At 37.0% G+C, this 20,354-nt stretch overlaps 1 protein-coding gene across 1 annotated transcript in view; it reads right to left on the bottom strand.

Annotated features, from left to right (window-relative positions):
- Nucleotides 1–20,354, bottom strand: part of NEK1 (NIMA related kinase 1) — a 216,482-nt gene that overhangs the window by 159,472 nt on the left and 36,656 nt on the right. The window contains exons 10-12 of the mRNA XM_088021009.1: nt 18,700–18,900; nt 14,223–14,283; nt 11,803–11,954 (exon numbers count right to left, since the gene is read on the bottom strand). Of these exons, the coding sequence (XP_087877135.1) occupies nt 11,803–11,954; nt 14,223–14,283; nt 18,700–18,900 (414 nt within the window). The remainder of the gene's footprint in view (nt 1–11,802; nt 11,955–14,222; nt 14,284–18,699; nt 18,901–20,354) is intronic.

Genomic DNA, 20,354 nt, shown 5'->3' with positions numbered 1-20,354 from the left:
GACATCAGCCTGAGATGTAAGAAGATCTATCTGGATCTCTACAAACAGAATATCACAGGTGGTTGGTTTTGAGGTATGAAGCTGGGAGCTGTGATTCTGTGGGCAGATATTGGAAGTAAACGGAAGGGGAAGGGAGCCTTCGGGATCCTGCACAGCCAGAGAGTAAAAGCCTCCCACGCTGAGGACTGGGCAGAGTCTCACAGACCTGTAGTGGTGGGGAAAGGACTTTAGGGCATACCCCTCACCCCCGGACTGAAACCTGGAGCTGCGGGGGACACACAAGCAAACTGGTGGCGGCAGGCAGTTTTAGAAACACAAAGGGGAGAGACGCGCCCCAACCTGGAAGCCAGGACTGGGAGTGCTGCTGAGGAGCGCACAATGCAGGATGCTGCAGTTTTAGCAGCACAGAAAGAAATGGAGATAGTGTGGCCTGGAGAGTTCACTGAAGAACAGACCGCGATCTCTCTGCTCTGAGGCAGAGGTTTGGAAAGGTTCACTTCTGCTCCAACTCTCAGAAGAGACATGGAAAGCCTCCAGGGAAAGCCGCCAGAGAACAAAAGCCCCAAAATACCAGTTTTCACTGAGCCATCCTCCCCACAGGGGGCAGGGCAACTCTGCCCAAACAGGGTTGCCTGACTAACAGTGTGGCAGACCCCTCCCCCAGAAGACAGGCTGGAAGAACAAGAGGCCAAAAACCCTAAGGTCCCTAAAAAACAAGTGCATCTTGCTTGGGTTGTGGTCAATAATTTGGACTCTGTACATTCCCTCAACCACCCCTCAAGAGAATGACTAAGAGGAGGAATTCCTTAAACAGGAAAGACTCAGAGACTGTGACTTTTGCCACAGAACAAATGGATATGGATATAAGCAAGACGTCGGAAATTGACTTCAGGGTAACAGTTATGAAGACAATAGCTAGGATGGAGAAAACGATTAATGGCAACATAGAGTCTCTAAGGGCAGAAATGAGAGCTGATTCGGCAGAACTTAAAAATGCTATCAATGAGATCCAATCTAATCTAGATACTCTAACAGCTAGGGTAAACAAGGCAGAAGAACAAATTAGTGATCTAGGAGACAAACTGACAGAAAAGAAGGAACAGGAGGAGGCCTGGAACAAACAGCTTAAAATCCATGAAAACAGAATTAGAGAAATAAGTGACACCATGAAACGTTCCAATGTCAGAATTATTGGGATCCCTGAAGGGATGGAGAGAGAGAGAGAGGACTAGAAGATATATTTCAGCAAATCGTAGCTGAGAACTTCCCTAATCTGGGGAATGAAACAAACACTTGTGTCCTTGAGGCAGAGAGGACCCCTCCCAAGATGAAGGAGAACAGACCAAAGCCCAGCATGTAATAATAAAACTCGCAAATCTTCGAACCAAGGAAACCATCTTAAGGGAGTTAGGGAGAAGAGATTCCTTACCTACAGAGGGAGAAACATCAGAAGAACGTCAGACCTATCCACAGAGACCTGGCAAGCCAGAAAGAGCTGGCAAGACATATTCAGGATACTAAACAAGAAGAACATGCAGCCAAGAATACTTATCTGGCAAGGCGGTCATTTAGAATGGATGGAGAGATACAGAGCTTCCAGGACCAGCAGAAACTGAAAGAATATGTGACCACTAAGCGGGCCCTGCAAGAACTATTAAGGGGGGGGGGGTTCTATAAAAGGAGAAAGACCCAAGAGTGATACAAAACTGAAATTTAGAGAGACAATCTATAGAAATAAGGACTTCACAGGCAACATGATGAAAATAAAATCGTATCTTTCAATAATCACTCTCAATGTGAATGGCCTAAATGCGCCCATAAAACGGCACAGGGTGACAGATTGGGTAAAAAGGACCCATCCATATGCTGTCTACAAGAGACTCATTTTGAACCTAAAGATAAATTCAGACTGAAAATGAAGGATAGAGAACCATCTTTAATGCCAAAGGACCTCAAAAGAAAGCTGGGGTAGCAATTCTTATATCAGACAAAGTAGATTTTAAGCTAAAGACTGTAGTTAGAGACACAGAAGGACACTATATCATTCTTAAAGGGTCTATCCAACAAGAAGATCTAATAATTGTAAATATCTATACCCCAACATGGGAGCAGCCAACTACATAAGCCAAGTGAACCAAAATAAAGAGACATATTGATAATAATACGGTAATTGTAGGACACCACAACACTCCACTCTCAGCAATAGACAGATCATCTAAGCAGAAAATCAACAAAGAAACAAGAGCTCTGAGGGCACCTGGGTGGCTCAGTTGATTAGGCAACTGCCTTCGGTTCAGATCATGATCCTGGAGTCCCAGGATTGAGTCCCGCATTGGGCTCCCTGCTCAGGAGGGAGTCTACTTCTCCCACTGACCCTCCCCACTCTCATGTGCTCTCTCTCATTCTCTCCCTCTCAAATAAACAGATAAAATCTTAAAAAAAAAACAAAAACAAAGAAACAAGAGCTTTGAATGACACACTGGACCAGATGGACCTCACAGATATATACAGAACATTCCACACTAAAACAACAAAATACTCATTCTTCTTGAATGCACGTGGAACTTTCTCCAGAACAGACCACATGATGGGTCACAAATCAGGTCTCAACTGATACCAGAAGATTGAGATTATTCCCTGCATATTCTCAGATCATAATGCTTTAAAACTGGAACTCAATCACAAGAAAAAATTTGGAAGAAATTCAAACACTTGGAAGCTAAAAGACCACTCTGCTCAAGAATGTTTGGGTCAACCAGGAAATCAAAGAAGAACTTAAACAATTCACGGAAACCAATGAGAACAAAAACACATCAGTCCAAAACCTATGGGATACTGCAAAGGTGGTCCTAAGCGGGAAATACAGAGCCATCGAAGCCTCACTCAAAAAAAAAAATAGAAAAATCCTGAATTCACCAACTAACCTTACACCTTAAAGAACTAGAGAAAAAGCAACAAATGATGCCTATGCCACACATTAGAAGAGAAATAATTAAGATTAGGGAAGATAACAATGAATTAGAAACCAGAAATAGAGCAGAGCAGAGCAACGAAACTAGAAGCTGGTTCTTTGAAAGAATAAGATAAATAAACCACTGGCCAGATTTATCCAAAAGACCGAAATTAATAAAATTATGAATGAAAGGAGATCACGACTAACACCAAGGAAATAGAAACAATTATTATGGGGCGCCTGGGTGGCTCAATTGGTTAAGCATCTGCCTTCAGCTCAGGTCATGATCCTGGAGCCCTGGGATCAAGCCCGGAATTGGGCTCCTTGCTCACTGGGGAGCCTGCTTCTCCCTCTCCCTCTGCTGCTTCCCCGGTCTGTACTCTCTCTCTGTGTCAAATAAATAAAATCTTAAAAAAAAAAAAAGAAGAAATTATTAACAACTATATACCAATAACCTGAGAAACCTGGATGAAATGGATACCTTCCTGGAAACCTATAAACTCCCAAGACTGAAACAGGAAAAACTGACAACCTGAATAGACCAATAACCAGTAATGAGATTGAAGAAGTGATCAAAAACCTCCCAAAAAACAGAGTCCAGGGCCTGATGGATTCCCTGGGGAATTCTACCAAACATTCAAAGAAGAAATAATACCTATTCTCCTGAAGCTGTTTCAAAAAATAGAAACAGAAAGAAAGCTTCCAGACTCATTCTATGAGGCCAGCATTATCTTGATCCCCAAACCAGGCAAAGACCCCATCAAAAAGGAGAATTTCAGACCGATATCCCTGATTCAATACGGATGCCAAAATTCTCAACAAAACCCTAGCTAATAGGATCCAACAGTACATTAAAAGCATCATCCACCACGACCAAGTGGGATTTATCCCTGGGATGCAAGGGAGCTTCAACACTCGCAAATCAATCAGTGTGCTAGAACATATTAATAAGAGGAGAGAGAAGAACCATATGGTCCTCTCAATTGATGCAGAAAAAGCATTTGACAAAATACAGCATCTTTCCTGATTAAAAGTCTTCAGAGTATAGGGATAGAGGGAACATTCCTCAAGTTCATAAAATCCATCTCTGAAAAACCCACAGTGAATATCTTTCTCAATGGGGAAAAGCTCAGAGCCTTTCCCTTAGGATCAGGAACAAATTAAGGATGCCCACTCTCGCCACTATTGTTCAACATAGTACTAGAAGTCGTAGCAACAGCAATCAGACAACAAAAAGAAATAAAACATATTCATATTGGCAAAGAAGTCAAACTCTCTCTTCACAGATGACATGATAATTTATGTGGAAAACCCAAAAGACCCCACCCCCAAATTACTAGAACTCATACAGCAATTCAGTAATGTGGCAGGATACAAAATCAATGCACAGAAATCAGTTGCTTTCTTATACACTAACAATGCAACTGTAGAAAGAGAAGTTAGAGAAACGATTCCATTTACAATAGCACCAAAAATCATAAGATACCTTGGAATAAACCTAACCAAAGAGGTAAAGGATCTATACTCTAGGAACTACAGAACACTCATGAAAGAAATTGAAGAAGACACAAAAAGATGGAAAAACATTCCATGCTCATGGAACAGAAAAATAAACATTATGAAAATGTCTATGCTGCCCAGAACAATCCCGATCAAAATTCCAATGACATTTTTCAAAGTGCTGGAACAAACAATCCTAAAATTTGTATGGAATCAGAAAAGATCCTGAATCACCAAGGAAATGTTGAAAAAGAAAAACAGAGCTGGGGGCATCACGCTGCCCGATATTTGCTCATTTTTATCTTACCATTTAGACTCTAAACAATATGAAATGTCCATAACAGCCAAACTGTGGAAAGAGCCAAGCTGCCCTTCAGCAGACAAATGGATAAAGAAGATGTGGTCCATATATACAATGGAATATTACTCAGCCATCAGAAAGGATGAATACCCAACTTTTACATCACATGGATGGGACTGGAGGAGATTATGCTGAGTGAAATAAGTCAAGCAGAGAAAGTCAATTATCATATGGTTTCACTTATTCATGGAACATAAGGGGTAGCATGGAGGACATCAGGAGAAGGAAGGGAAAATGAAGGGGGGAAATCGGAGGGGTGGGAGGATGGGTTAGCCCGGTGATAGGTATTAAGGAGGTTTATACTCAAACAATGAATCATAGAACACTACAACAAAAACTAATGATGTACCGTATGGTAACTAACATAATTAATAAAAATAAATAAATAAATAAATAAATAAATAAACAATAAAAAGACACACCTATATACTGCCTACAAGAGACTCACTTCAGAAGAGAAGACACACACAGACTGAAGGTGAATGGATGAAAAAAGATATTCTGTGCAAATTGATAAGAAAGCTGGTGTAGCTATACTCATATCAAAGGAAATATAAAAAGACTATAATGAAAGAGAAAGAGGGGCACTACATAGTAATAAATGGGTTATGAAGATATACTATTTTTAAATATATATATATATATATATATATATTCACCCAGCATAAAGCACCAAAATATATAAAGCAAATATTGACAGACAAAAAGGGAGAGATTGACAGCTACACAATAGCAGGGGATGTTAACAACCCACTACATCAATGGATAGATCATACAGACAGAAAAGCAATAAGGAAACACTGGCCTTACACAACACATTGGACCAGATGGCTTAATAGATACATAGAGAACATTCATCCAAAAGCAGCAAAATAGGGCGCCTGGTTGGCTCAGTTGGTTAGGCGATTGCCTTCGGCTCAGGTCATGATCCCAGGGTCCTGGGATCGAGCCTCACATCGGGCTCCCTGCTTGGCAGGGGGTCTGCTTCTCCCTCTCCCTCTGCAGCTTCCACTGCTAGTGCTCTCCTGCTCTCTCGTTCTGTCAAATAAATAAATAAAATCTTTAAAAAAAAAAAAGCAGCAAAATACACATTGTCAACTGTACATGGAACATTCTCCAGGATGGATAACATGTTAAGCCACAAAGTAAGTCTCAAAAATTCAAGAAGAATGGAATCATATCAAGCAACTTTTCTGACCACAATGTTACAAAACTAGAAATCAGTGATATAAGAACACTGGAAAAACTGCAAATATGTCAAGATTAAACAACACATTCCCGAACACTACTGAGTCACAGAAGAAATCAATAAATCAATAAATCACAGAGAAATCATAAAATACCTAGAGACAAATGAAAACAGAAATAGGGCACACCAAAATCTATGGGATGCAGCAAATGAAGTTCTAAGAGGAAAGTTCATAGAAAGTTCATAGTTCAGGGGTGCTTGGGTGGCTCAGTCGTTAAGCATCTGCCTTCGGCTCAAGTCATGGTCCCAGGGTCCTGGGATCGAGCCCCACATCGGGCTTCCCGCTCAGTGGGAAGCCTGCTTCTCCCTCTCCCACTCCCACTGCTTGTGTTCCCTCTCTTGCTGTGTCTCTGTCAAATAAACAAAATCTTAAAAAAATTTTTTTTAAAGTTCATAGTTCATAGTTTCAAGAAATAAGAGAAATATCAAACAACTAGAAACAATTTATCATTGTTTCTCAAATAATTTTAAACCTTTTTTTAAGATTTTATTTATTTATTTGAGATAGAAAGAGAGAGCACGAGTGGGGGGGGGGTGGGAAGCGGCAGAGGGAGAAGGAGAAGCAGACTCTCCACTAAGCAGGGAGCCCGACGCAGGGCTCGATTCCAGGACCCTGGAATCATGACCTGAGCCGAAGGCAGGCCCTTAACCAACTGAGCCACCCAGACACCCCAAACAATTTTAAACTTAACAATTTAAAGGAACTAGACAAAGAAGAATAAATGAAGCCCAAAGGTAGTAGAAGGAAGGAAATAATAAAGATCAGAAATGAAAGAAACCTTTAGGTAGATTCACTAAGAAAAAAGGAGAGAGGGCTCAAATAAATCAAATCAGAAATAAAAGAGAAAAACTTACAACTGATAAAAAATCCTGAGACTACTGTAAAGAATTATATGCCAGATATAAGAAGTAGATAAAGTCCTAGACTTTACAATCTTCCAAGACAGAATCATAAAGAAACAGAAATCTGAACAGACTGATTACTAGTAGAGGGGTTGAATCAATATTCAAAAATCTCCCAATAAACGAAAGTTCAGGACCAAATGACTTCACTGGTGAATTCTACTAAACATTCAAAGATTTCACACCTATCTGTCTCAAACTCTTACAAAAAATTAAAGAAGGAAAACTTCTAAACATATTTTACCAGGCCAGCATTACCCTGATACCAAAACTAGACAAGGACACCACAAAAAAGAATATTACAGGCCAGTATCCCTGAAGAACACAGATGCAAATATCCTCAACAAAATATTAGCAAACCAAAATAAACAATACATTAAAAGGACCATACATCATGATCAAGAAGTACTTATTCCAGGGATGCAAAGATGGTTCAACATCCACAAATCTATCAACATAATAAACCACATTAACAAAATAAATGATAAAAATCTCACATGATCATCTCAATAGATGCAAAAAAATAATTTGACAAAATTTAACATCATTTATAATAAAAACTCTCAACAAAGTAGATATAGAGGGAATGTACCTCAACATAATAAAGCCATCTATGACAGACCCACAGCTAACATCATACTCAATGGTAAAAAGACAAAAGTTTTTCCTCTATGATCAGAAACAAAACAAGGATGCTCATTATTTTTATCCAACACAATACTGGAAGTCCCAGGCAAGTAAAAGAAATAAAAGGCATCTAAATTAGAAAGGAAAAGTAAAACTGTCACTATTTACAGGTATCATAATACTATATATAAAAAACCCTAAAGATTACACCAAAAAACTAGTATAAAGTAATAAATGAATTTAGTGAAGTTGCAGGATACATCATTAACATACAAAAATCTGTTGTGTTTCTATACACTAATAACAAATTCTCAGAAGAAGAAATCAAGAAAACCATTCCATTGATTCAAAACGATAAATTATTTAGGAATAAATTTAACCAATAAGGTGAAAGACCCTGGTGCGGCTGCACTGCTTTGTCAAAGATTAGTTGATCATAGAGATGAGGGTTCATTTCTGGATTCTCTATCCTATTCCATTGATCTATGTGTCTGTTTTTGTGCCAGTACCATACTGTCTTCATGAACTATTGGGTCTTCATCAAGATAAAAGGCTTCTGCACAGCAAAGGAAACAATCAACAAAACCAAAAGACAACCGACAGAATGGGAGAAGATATTTGCAAATGACATATCAGATAAAGGGCTAGTATCCAAAAGCTATAAAGAACTTATCAAACTCAACACTTAAAGAACAAACAAACCAATCAAAAAATGGGCAGAAGAGATGAACAGACATTTCTCCAAAGATGACATATAAATGGCCGACACATGAAAAAATGCTCAACATCACTCAGCATCAGGGAAATACAAATCAAAACCACAATGAGATACCACCTCACACCAGTCAGAATGGCTAAAATGAACAAGTCAGGAAACGACAGATGTTGGTGGGGATGCGGAGAAAGGGGAACCCTCCTACACTGTTGGTGGGAATGCAAGCTGGTGCAGCCACTCTGGAAAACAGTATAGAGGTTCCTCAAACAGTTGAACATAGAGCTACCCTATGACCTAGCAACTGCACTACTGGGTATTTACCCCAAAGATACAAATGTAGTGATCCAAAGGGGTACCTACACCCCAAGGTTTATAGCAGCAATATCCACAAAAGCCAAACTATGGAAAGAGCCCAGATGTCCATCAACAGACAAATGGATAAAAAAGATGTGGTATATATATATATATACACACACAAAGATGTGGTATATATATATATATATATACACACACACACACACATACATACAATGGAATACTCCTCAGCCATCAAAAAAAAAATGAAATCTTGGCATTTACAATGACGTGGATGGAACTAGAGGGTGTTAAGTGAAATAAGCCAATCAGAAAAAGACAATCATCAAATGATCTCGCTGATATGTGGAATTTAAGAAACAAAACAGAGGATCATAGGGGAAGAGAGGAAAAAAATAAAACAAGACAACATCAGAGAGGGAGACAAATTCTAAGAGACTCTTAAGCATAGGAAACAAACTGAGGGTTCCTGGAGGGAAGCAGGATGAGGGGATGGGGTAACTGGGTGATGGACATTAAGGAGGGCACATGATGTAATGAGCACTGGGTATTATGTAAGACTGATGAATCACTGACCTCTCCCTCTGAAACCAATAATACATTACATGTTAATTGAATTTAAATTAAAAAAAACAAAAATAAAATAAAATATAGTAGGCAAGTAAGTGGACTGAGCAAATATAATAGGGTGGCCAGAAGGTGCTCACTTGATACCATTAGTTATAAATTTAAAGCGAGACCAGTTAGAATAGTTGTATGCTTTCTCCAATCACATTCCACTACCCAAGTTCAGACTCAAAAGAGATAGAGAGTTGGATTTCACCAAGTTAGTTTTTGCCAGGTGATTTGTAATAATGAAAGACAGGTGAGGCTTTGGAAATTATTATAATGGGAGAACATGGAATTTAAGCCAAAAAAGGTAAATAAAAAATGAGGAGAGGGACATTGAAAAAAAACTAGAAAAATCCATGCATCCAAATAGGACAAAGAAGTTGTGGAGGCAGAGTCCTCCAGGAATAAGCTGGAAACACAGGAAATAATGGTAAGTCATGGGATGCTTATAATTAAGACTATGGAAGAGTTGCTATAATGGTGACAAATTTGATGGCATGATAAGAATTAGGACAGTATTGGGAAAAGTGACCAGGACTCAAGTGTTAAAGTCTCTAAAAAATGAGTTTGCAGATGATCCACAGAGGGTTAACAGGTGATACAATCTGGTAGCAAAAGCCTCAAAATTTTGGGGGGTGGTTGTGGTTAGGGAGCAGGGAAGAGTCTTGCAGTGAGAAGCAAGGAAAACACCTCCCTCATCCTACTTCTAGATGCAGTGGTATTAAGAGATTAGAGACACCATGAAAGACAGTTGCACAACAGTGTGTTCAGGGACAAGCCAGGTTTCAGAGCAAAAAAGATTGAAAAACTCTACAGGTTTAAAATACAGTGGATTTTGCTGATAATGTGCTATAAGAGGGCTTTCTGGAAGAGTTTAGGGAGGTCCGCAGAGGGTGAGGGTCAGATTGGCGTATGACCAGAATCATATGGAATTGAGAGACTAGCTAATGAAGGAAAAGTCTGGAGGTCCAGCGCTTCGGTTGATTAAAGAAGAGGGATAAAAGATAAGATGGAATTGGTCCATTACGCCTAATTTAGTGTTATATGCAAGGACTGAAGGAAGGAAGGGAGGGAGGCAGGGAGGGAAAACTTGTGTGCCAGTTATCATATTGCCTCTCAGCTGCAAATTCACCCTTCATTGTCCTCCTTGTGAGAAGCCAAACAATATAAACACTTCTTTGTTTGCTAGCATGATGTTAAGCTTTGTTAGCAGATGGAAATGGTTTCTGTTCCTGATTAGCAAGTTTTCTTTCTTCTTGTTCCTGCTGCATGTGGGACACATAGTAACATTCACCCCTGTGGGCAGCTTCCAGGAGAGTTCTGCTGGTGCCCCTGCCGGCTTCCCTGTGACCTTTGACAGCAACCCCAAGGCCAGTTTCCCACCACATTCCACTGATGACCCAACTGGCATCCCAGTCTACTACCCAAAGAGTTCAGCAACACCTGGCAACTTCCACCAGCACTCCAGTAGGCTTCCCAGTAGATTCAACGATTCCCCAAGCAGCTTCCCAGTACATTTCACAGGCACTCTAAGCAGGTTCTCAGGAGCTTCATCAGCTCTACAGTGGACAGTTTTATGTTTGCCAGCCTCAGCCTATGGCAGCTCAGTGAACTGACCAGCCATTGAATTATAGCCATACCACACCCAATAAGGTATGAATCTCAGCCTTAAGGGTGGTGTTGTGGAGATTTTCCAAAATCTATTCCTTCTTTGGGTACTATGTATCAGCGCTAGGAGTAGTGGCTGCTTCCTTTATCTGCTGTTCCTGTATTCTCTAGAGTTCTTTATCCCTTGAAGTTAATTCCCTAAACATAGTTACTAATTATTTAAACTTTCCTTGATCAAATTATTATGCGCTTTTTTCTCCTGACTGGAGGCTGACTTATACAACTTATTTGAAGACTAATTTACAGTAATCATTTGAACTACTTTATGACAGATTTTAACTTAGATTTCTCTTACAGTACTGTGTTCAATGTTCATATGTATTTAAACACATGTGTATGCACATATGTATGCATGTACATATGTAGTCCAAAACAAAACAGGTTTCATATGCTAAAGCAGGCAGCTACTGACATGAAGAAAAATGTCAAATTCCTGCAACTAACACTGTGTTCTTGAGCATTTCACCTACGTGCTGTGTTGTTTTTCATCTGAAATACTATAGACTGTACAATAACATTCCTTCCAGCTCTATGATTTTGATTTATTTATCTGTGAATTCTCAAATACAAAATTTTCCCACATTTTTATCAAGTATATCACATTTACTTGTTTTATACACAAAAACAAATGGCTCTGCTTAGGTTGTCCAAAAGTGATTTCACTGATGATGTCACTTTCTTTTTATTGTACCATCTACTTAATATATCTACTTAATGTTTCTCTGTGATTTCCGTAAGTCTTCTTAGTTTCAGAAGACTGGTGAAGCAAAGAATAGCAATGTTCTTTAGTTAACTTAATAAAAACAATCCTATGAATATCAAGATAACGGAATTGAGCTGCAATAAAAAAAGATCAAAGTGAATTTGTTACTAATACACAGTCTGTAATATGATCATACCTGTTTATGTTTTTGGAGTGGTTTCTTTTCATGTAATTTTTTATCTCCAAATTTCTTATATGTTAAAGGTACTCCATATTTAGCGGCAGGCTTTGTAATTTTCTGAGCAGACACAAAAGAAGCCAAGCTTTGTCCTGAAGCCGGTCTTTTAGCTACATGAAAAGATACAGAGAGTTTTTTCTGAGAGTTTATATTAAATCTTTAATTTCAAAATTCTTCAAGATAGCACTTTTCATTTTCACAATCATTGACAGCACTTTAGACTTTTCATTAAAAATCCTGTTCAATCCTTAGCACATGTCAATGCCTTCGTTATAAACCATTTGATACTAAAGCCATTTTTTGGAGGAAAAAAAGCAAAAAGCCACACATCTTTAAGATGTTGAAATTTCTCATATTAAAAAAAAGCACATCCCTAAAATTGACTATGGGTGATGACTGTATTTATCTGTGAATATACTAAAAATCACTGAATTTAAGAGATTTAAGAGCAGACTTTAAACGGTATAGAACTGTAACTCAATAAAGCTGTTAAAAAAAGAGCACTGTTTTAGAAATTACTTTCAAAATTAGCACAAAAACCTCAAGAGCAAGTGTTAAACACTAATGCCATCATTGTGAGCAACTTTATTACTTTCTTCATCTATAGTCTGAAAGATGTTTATACCTACAGACCTATAGAAGAACAAACACTTTAAAACAATTATTATAGCTCAGAGTCCCATGAAATGGGTACCTTTACACGGCGGGAATATAAAATGGTCAAACTTTCTAGAAGGCAATCTGTATCAAGAACAATGTTTATGGATTGCTTTTAACGAAATAATCAGAGATACATAAAAATTTATATACAACTATAAGCCCTACAGCAATTATGTATCCAATTCTTATTGAAGCCTAGAGTTCTAAGACTGAAGGTTCTGTCTTAGAACAATGACGAATTCAAGAAAAACAGTTAAATTAAGAAAATTTAAAGCTTGAAGTCTACTATTTATATAGTAGTGGTAGTGGAAGAAGAAACATTTTCCTTTGAGAGTTCAACTGTAAGATCAAATCAGAACACATATATATAACATCACAACATTGTAACTTGGCTAAATGTATTAAAACAACCAAAGAAATATTGTGTATACCAGTACACATACTGGCACACATACTGAAGAAGGAGCTAAAGTCACGGAAGTATAAAAATGAAGATTCCCAAGAGAAAAATACTGAATAGTTCCCATTCGCTTCCAGAAAAGAGGGAGTATTACTTATCTGATTTGGGCGTATTTCTCAGGCTCCGTAACAAGGCTGCCAATGGTATAAAGCTTAATTAATAGGGGGAGTTGGAGCCCACAAAGTACCTATAGGCCCATGAGCAATACAATTCCTATTTTAGCCTCATTCTATTAAACATTTCATTCATCCAACTCCTGTTATAACAAAATAACTTTCTAATTCCTATGTAGGCTTATCTACATGGAAAAAATGTGCTGAGATGGAGTATTTCTGGTCTTTGTGACAATGAGGCTTTTGATTAAGATTTGACTTCTCATGAGGCTTGACCACCAGGAGAGACATGCTGATTCTGCTGTGTGTCGGTCTCTTGTGAATTTCGTTTAGAGTGAATTGATTTCCCAGGGAATGACAGTCCCTGAACACTGAGACAATGAGTCTAAGGAACTTCAGGAAGAGCTAAATATAGCTGGCCTTCCTAAGAACACACTGCTGTACCACTTCCAGCTTACGTGGACTCACTGTTATAATATGGTATTTCTTTTTATTAATTTACTCAAATTCAAAATGGAGAACATGGAATGCACTGTTTGAAAAACAATATACTCTTCAAATCTTATATAACTTCCACTGATTTTAGAAATCCATTCTGAAATCATTTATGAAGAAAAAATACAATCACCTTCTCACACAAATATATGTATATATATATAGTATATAACCATACCCACAATCCTACAAATATTCTACTGCTGCTGGCCACACTTAAAACAAAATTATCCTTGGTAAGTTACCTGACGTCATATTAATTCACTTTTTAAAAATTTTAGAATATGAAGTATTTGTCAAAGAAAAATATATAAAGATATATACTTAACTAAGACATTTTAGAACATTCTACAACAATCTGCTCAGAATATCAGCTAAGCAACTGATAAAGATGGAAGACTTCAAGATAGATTTAATTCAAATAAGGCAGACAAGAAATGGAAATTTTGTTATTAATTCATCACAAAGTGTTGTATACTGTCATACATCAAAAATAATTTAAAGATGAATTTCCTCTGGATTAATTTTATCTACATTTACCCAAACTTATTTTATCTACATGTATCTCTAGTATAATTAGAAAATATTACTAATTAGTACTAGCATATTGATTATTGCAAACAGGTGAAGACTCATTAAATTTCATTTACCTGGTACAGGCTGTGCTCCAAACTTGGAAAATGTTTTTAGACAAAATTCTTCTGCAATAAGCTTAGATTGAAAGAGGACCAAGAAAAAGTTAGAAAAGATGTGAAATTTCCAAAATAAAAACCCTACCCATTATTCAGATTACATTTTTCTCTTTTCAGTCACATATACGCTATCAGATAAACTGTACTTATTCAACCTAAGTAATCCCAAATTCCTCGCATACTAATTCCCTTGCACTCTTACAAATTTATTTTATGACTTTTCCAGACAATCTTTCTTCTCAAATTAACCTAATGAACCACAAAGGCCCCCATAAACTGCTTTCCTGTTCTATGTCTCAGCAATTTAACACAATTACCTCCTATCTGGAATAGCCTCTGTATTTTATATACAGCGAAATCCCTCATTTACCTCAAAACTAATAATCGCTTAATTACTGCTTTCTCAGATTAACCTCTCAGTTATTTCAACTTTACTCTGAATCTTCTCAGCATCTCCAATGAGTTTTCACTTTTAACAATATGTAATTATAAACATACTACTGGAAAAATATTTGGATATTCTTAGATAATTCAACAAGTATCTCTTTACTATTACTAAAATACTCCTGTACTTAATTCTCTAGCATTCATGAACATATTTTGAAAACCAAAAACCATCAGTATTTCCTGCAAGTCATTTTTTCTCCCTACTCACTAAATTTTCTTTTTCCCCTCTTAAAGTGCAAAACTATGTCACCAACAAAGATTTAACTCAATGTAAGCCTGCTTTTTTTCTTATTGGGTGGGGAAAGGGAAAAGAAGTGAATTTTCTCTTTTTTCAAAAGGAATGAGGCCTGCTGAAGAGAATATTCACACAGTAGCAGTGGAACAGAAACTCCAACAGGCAAAAAACCATGAATGAGATGGTCATCTGTCCCATTAAGGATCCCCCCAATAGCAGTTTTCAAGTTATCTCATACTGGCAGAATCAGCATCACTAGGGACATATTAAACGTGGAAATTCTGAGGCTCCCACCTCAGAAACACTAAAATAGGAATTGTAGTGATGGGACCCAGCAATGTTCTCCAAGGGATTTTTTAAAGTATGCTAAAGCTTAAAAACCACTGCACCAAAAGATAAATTAAGTGAAGGTCTGGTTCACAGGCAATTCAGAGCAACTGTGTAAATCTATTTTCTCTTCTGAACACTGGCATTTTTTCCCTTTCTTTTGCATGGAAGAAAATAAGTGCTTTATGAACTCCAACTTGCCCCAAACTGGATAGTTTCTTTCACTGCTTGAAGGTGAGTCCTTCTTTTTTGTGTGAATGCAAATATGAACTAAGAGATGGAGCACGAAGAATCCAAGAAGATTCTGAAATCTCTATGCTATGTTGTTCAATATAGTGGCCAGCCATAAGTAGCTATTTGGATTAAAATTTTAAATAAATATAATTTTAAATTCAGCCCCTTGGTCACACTAGGCACAATTTAAGTATTCAATAACCACATGTGGCTAGTGGCTACAATGTTGGACAATGCGGATATAAAACACTTCATCACTATTGATGCACTATTGAAAGTACTATTGGACAACACCTATAGTGCAAGGGATTAGAGCTTCTCCATGATTTGTCAAGCTTCTTTCATTGTGTGCAAGATTGAGAATTAAGCCCTATTAAACCTTGGGTGACAGTATTTAGAAAGGAAGAGATTTTTTAAAAACCCTACAGAATATTATAGTAGTTCATATATTATATAGTAAAGCTCACAAATTGTTTCAAAGTTAAAGCCTTAAAAAATGTATTGCAAACTTTCTCACTAGAATACCAAATAAGGGACATATAGCAGAAAATAAAACTTAGGAACCAAAGAAGAGATTTTCACAAAAAAAATGAAATCTAAGTGTTGTCTAAATAGCAACAAGGAGCTATTAATATATTAAACACATACTATCAAATATTGCACTTGTTAGTAATCATAAATAATCTGTCCTTTCTTTCCGTATTATAAATTCTGATATATCAGGCTTGCACATTTTCCTTCTCTGCTGGCTAGTTGAATTCCAGTGCTTCAGCCTTGAGACTGTATGTCTTAACCACTGGTTTTGGAAGGAGGGAACCTCACCAAGATTCAATGAAGTTACTCTTTCTTCACCAGTAGTTGCCAAAAAACAATAGCATATTGCATCATAAACCTGTCCTTGAAATTGTTAACTTATAACAAAGGAGTCTTATAAGATACCTAAGTTTCAGAGATTCTTGCTATATCCTATATAAGTAACCTTCAATCTACACATTTTAATTGGCTTTTTGCTGACTAATGTGTTCTCTCGGTAGTAATAGTTAAATCCACACCTCTGTTTTCTGAAAATTATTTGCTCACACAGATGTTCTATTAACCCAGAGAATATATGACACTTCCCTCTTATCCCATGAGCATATAAAAGTAATAAAACTACGATTTTGCTAGATACATGATTTACAGAAGAATTTAACAGTTATCATTTAAATTAACAAAGGCCACAAAGAACATGTAATATAAAATAATTCCAGTTTCAGATGATCATATTTATATCAATAACTTGTACTAACTGATTTGATATAAATTTTTAATAAATCCTGTCAAAGTAAAATTCAGTTCAACTTAAAAAATATTTATTATGCATCTACATGTGAGTACAAGAGGAAAAATCATAAGTCAACAACCTGTTATACATACAAATGCCCACAAAACAAGTTTTCAGTAATTATCCAAATAGAATATAATCATATAAGTTAAGATACTAATATGTTTATATTAGTATAATAAAATGACATATTGATAATATTTATATTGAATATACTGAGCACTTATTACATGCTAGACATTAGGCACTTTATGTACATTATCACTTTTTTTAAAAAAACACCTCATGATGTAGATATATTTATAATCCCATTGTTTACAGGTCAGTGAGGCACAGAAATGCTTAATAATTTTACAATTAGAGATGGTTACCAGAGGAGAGGTAGGTAGGGGGATGGATGAAATAGGTGAAAGGGATTAAGAGTACACTTATCTTGATGAGCACTAGTGTGCAGAATCACTGAATCACTATACTGTACACATGCAACTAATATAACCCTATGTTTACTGGATTTTAAAAAAAATTTTTTTAAGATTTATTTATTTGACAGAGACAGAGACAGCAAGAGCAGAAACACAAGCAGTGGGAGTGGGAGAGGGAGAGCAAGCCTCCCTCCGAGGAGGGAGCCCGATGTGGGACTCGATCCCAGGACCCTGGGGTCATGACCTGAGCCGAAGGCAGATGCTTAACGATTGAGCCATCCAGGCGCCCTAAAATTTTTTTTAAATAATAATTTTACAGTTAGAAACCTAAGAAGACAGAAAGTAGAGAGGTGACTGCCAGGAGTTGTGACAGAGGGAATGGGGAGTTACTGGTTAATGGGATTGAGTTTGTTTTACAAGATGAAGAGTTGTGAAGATGAATGGTGGTATTAACTGCACAGCATTGAAAATCTATTTAATACCACTGAACTGGACACTCAAAAATGGATAAGAGGATGCATTTTATATTGTGTACATTTTACCACAATAAAACAACTGGAAAACAAAACAGAAACCCAAAACAAAAGAATGATTTTGTGATACTGTAATTTATATTAAGAAATACATATCTGGTGTCTAGTTCTGGCATACAGCTCCTAAAACCTTTAAAGTACCCAAAAGGTTAAGAGAATAAAGGTTTTTTTTTTTGTTATTCCTAACAAGCCACTTTCAACCACACCTGAATTTATGTTAATGACGTGACATCTGGAAAGCCCCTAAGGATGGAAGCTGATTGCCAGGGAAATCTACCACATGATTAAAGGGTTGAGACTTTCAGTCTCACTCCCCTTCCTGAGAGGAAAGGGACTAGAGACTTAATCAAACACTAATGGCCAATGATTTAATCAATCATGTCTACATAATAAAGCCTCTGCAAAAAACTGAAGGACAGGATTTGAACAGCTTCTGTGTTGGTAAACATGCCAGCAGGGTGACACATCCTAATTTCATTGGAACAGAAGCTCCTGCATTCAGGACCCTTTCAGACCTTGCCCTACATATCCCTTCATCTGGCTGTGGGATCTGATGATCTGTATCTCCAGTCAGTGCCAGAAGTGAACTAAATTGGACACCCAGCTGTGTTGCAGAAGTGCTTGGCGTAGGAAAAACTACCACACATTTGGTGATTGGAAGGGTGAGAAGTTCAGTATTAAGTGTTAAGAGGAAACACAGGGGGAATGTTTTCCCTCATACAGATTCACAACCAGAAAACAAATCCAAAGAGGAAGAACACGAGAATGGAAAGAAAGGTGACTCCAGTGTCATCTGAAAAAGGCACTTCATTCTCCCAAAACTGTGATGTGCTCTCCTCAAAACATAGGTCATGTCCTAGTTAAGCATCATAACCTTATCACTTTCAAGTAAAAAAAACAACAACAAACATACCTGAGGTGAGAGAAACTTTTCAATGCGTTTGGCTATAAAACCTTTCTCCAATATGGAGTTGACTGATGGTCTATCCCTAGGATTTCTTTTAAATAACTGAGAGAGTAAATTGCGGAGGTCATAAGAATAATGTAAAGATACAGGTGGAAAAGATCCAGATATTATCTTCAGTACCAGGTTTTTCATATTGCCAGCTTCAAACTAAAATCCAGAAAACAAATTAACATATATGAAACATACATACATTGAAAACAGGAAAAAACAATGAGAAATAGTTCTCTTCCTATAGAACAGAAATATAATTCTCTTACAAATATTTTAATCAGCATATGTTCTCTTTTTTAGTATATGTTCTTTAGAACAAAGTTCACTTATTTATAAACATATTTAAGAGACTATCAGTCCTCATAAAACATAACTTACTGTAATATTAATTTTTGTTCACTCAAAACACTAAAAGATGGAATAAAGATATTAAAGATTTTATAAAAACAATAATAAAAGACAAAAGTAAACCTTGTAGTCTTCATTTAAGACCTGCCTACCTATGCCCTGTTGCAGTAAGTGGAACAAGAAATTAACTACAAAACTAAAAGCATCTGGGAAAAAACCTAATAAATGAAAATACTAGGATGCCTAAGTAGCTCAGTCAGTTAAGGGTCTGACTCTTGATTTCGGCTCAGGTCATCATCTCATGTGTCATGAGATCAAGTTCTGCATCTGGCTCTGCACTCAGCAAGGAGTCTGCTTGAGATTATCTCCCTCTGCCCCTCACCCAACTCAAGCATACATGCCCTCTCTCTTTCAAATAAATAAATCTTAAGAAAAAATAAATGAAAATACTAATTATTTTCCTTTAAAACACTGCTTATTATTTTTAAGTGTGTGATGCTTCCAAAAGCCATGTAGTGAGCAACGTGGCAAGTATTCCAAAGGGGAATATAAGCCATATCAATGGGAATAGTATATATTTAAGGAATAAACACAATATAAACTGAAGTTAAAAAAGAGAAAAACCAACAGCGGTGGGACAGTTTAAAATCTAAAGATTTCATTTTGAAAGTAAATAAAATTAAGCTTTTGACATCTCTGCTAAAATAGAACAGTTGTACACTGTTAACGTGTTCTTAACATACACATTAACAAAACAAAATATGCTATAAATTAGGTATTGGTGATTATATCAAGTATAAAAAAGTTCTGCTAAATCTTGAATTCTCCTAGACATTTAAAATATGATATTCATGGGGCGCCTGGGTGGCTCAGTCGTTAAGCATCTGCCTTCAGCTCAGGTCATGATCCCAGGGTCCTGGGATCAGGCCCCGCATTGGGCTCCCTGCCCCGCGGGAGACCTGCTTCTCCCTCTCCCACTCCCCCTGCTTGTGTTCCCTCTCTCGCTGTGTCTCTCTCTGTCAAATAAATAAAATCTTAAAAAAATAAAATATGATATTCAGCATATTAAAATTTGAGTATAATTCAGTAGTCTAAAAATATCTATGTACCTAAGAAAGAATTCTAAATGCGTAATGATAGATTATTCCTTCACTACAATGAATTTTCACTGTCTCTCAAATGACAAGCTTTTCATAAAGGTTAATGAATTACTTAATTTCATGTGTCTACTTAAAAGTAAATAATTCCAAAATACATAAGCA

The sequence above is a fragment of the Eumetopias jubatus genome, unplaced genomic scaffold (genome assembly GCF_037043125.1).
Source record: "Eumetopias jubatus isolate StellerSeaLion01/CBP00866 unplaced genomic scaffold, mEumJub1_p1.0 scaffold_2, whole genome shotgun sequence".
Taxonomy (NCBI): Eukaryota; Metazoa; Chordata; class Mammalia; order Carnivora; family Otariidae; genus Eumetopias; species Eumetopias jubatus.
This window is presented reverse-complemented; position numbering and strand designations above follow the sequence as displayed.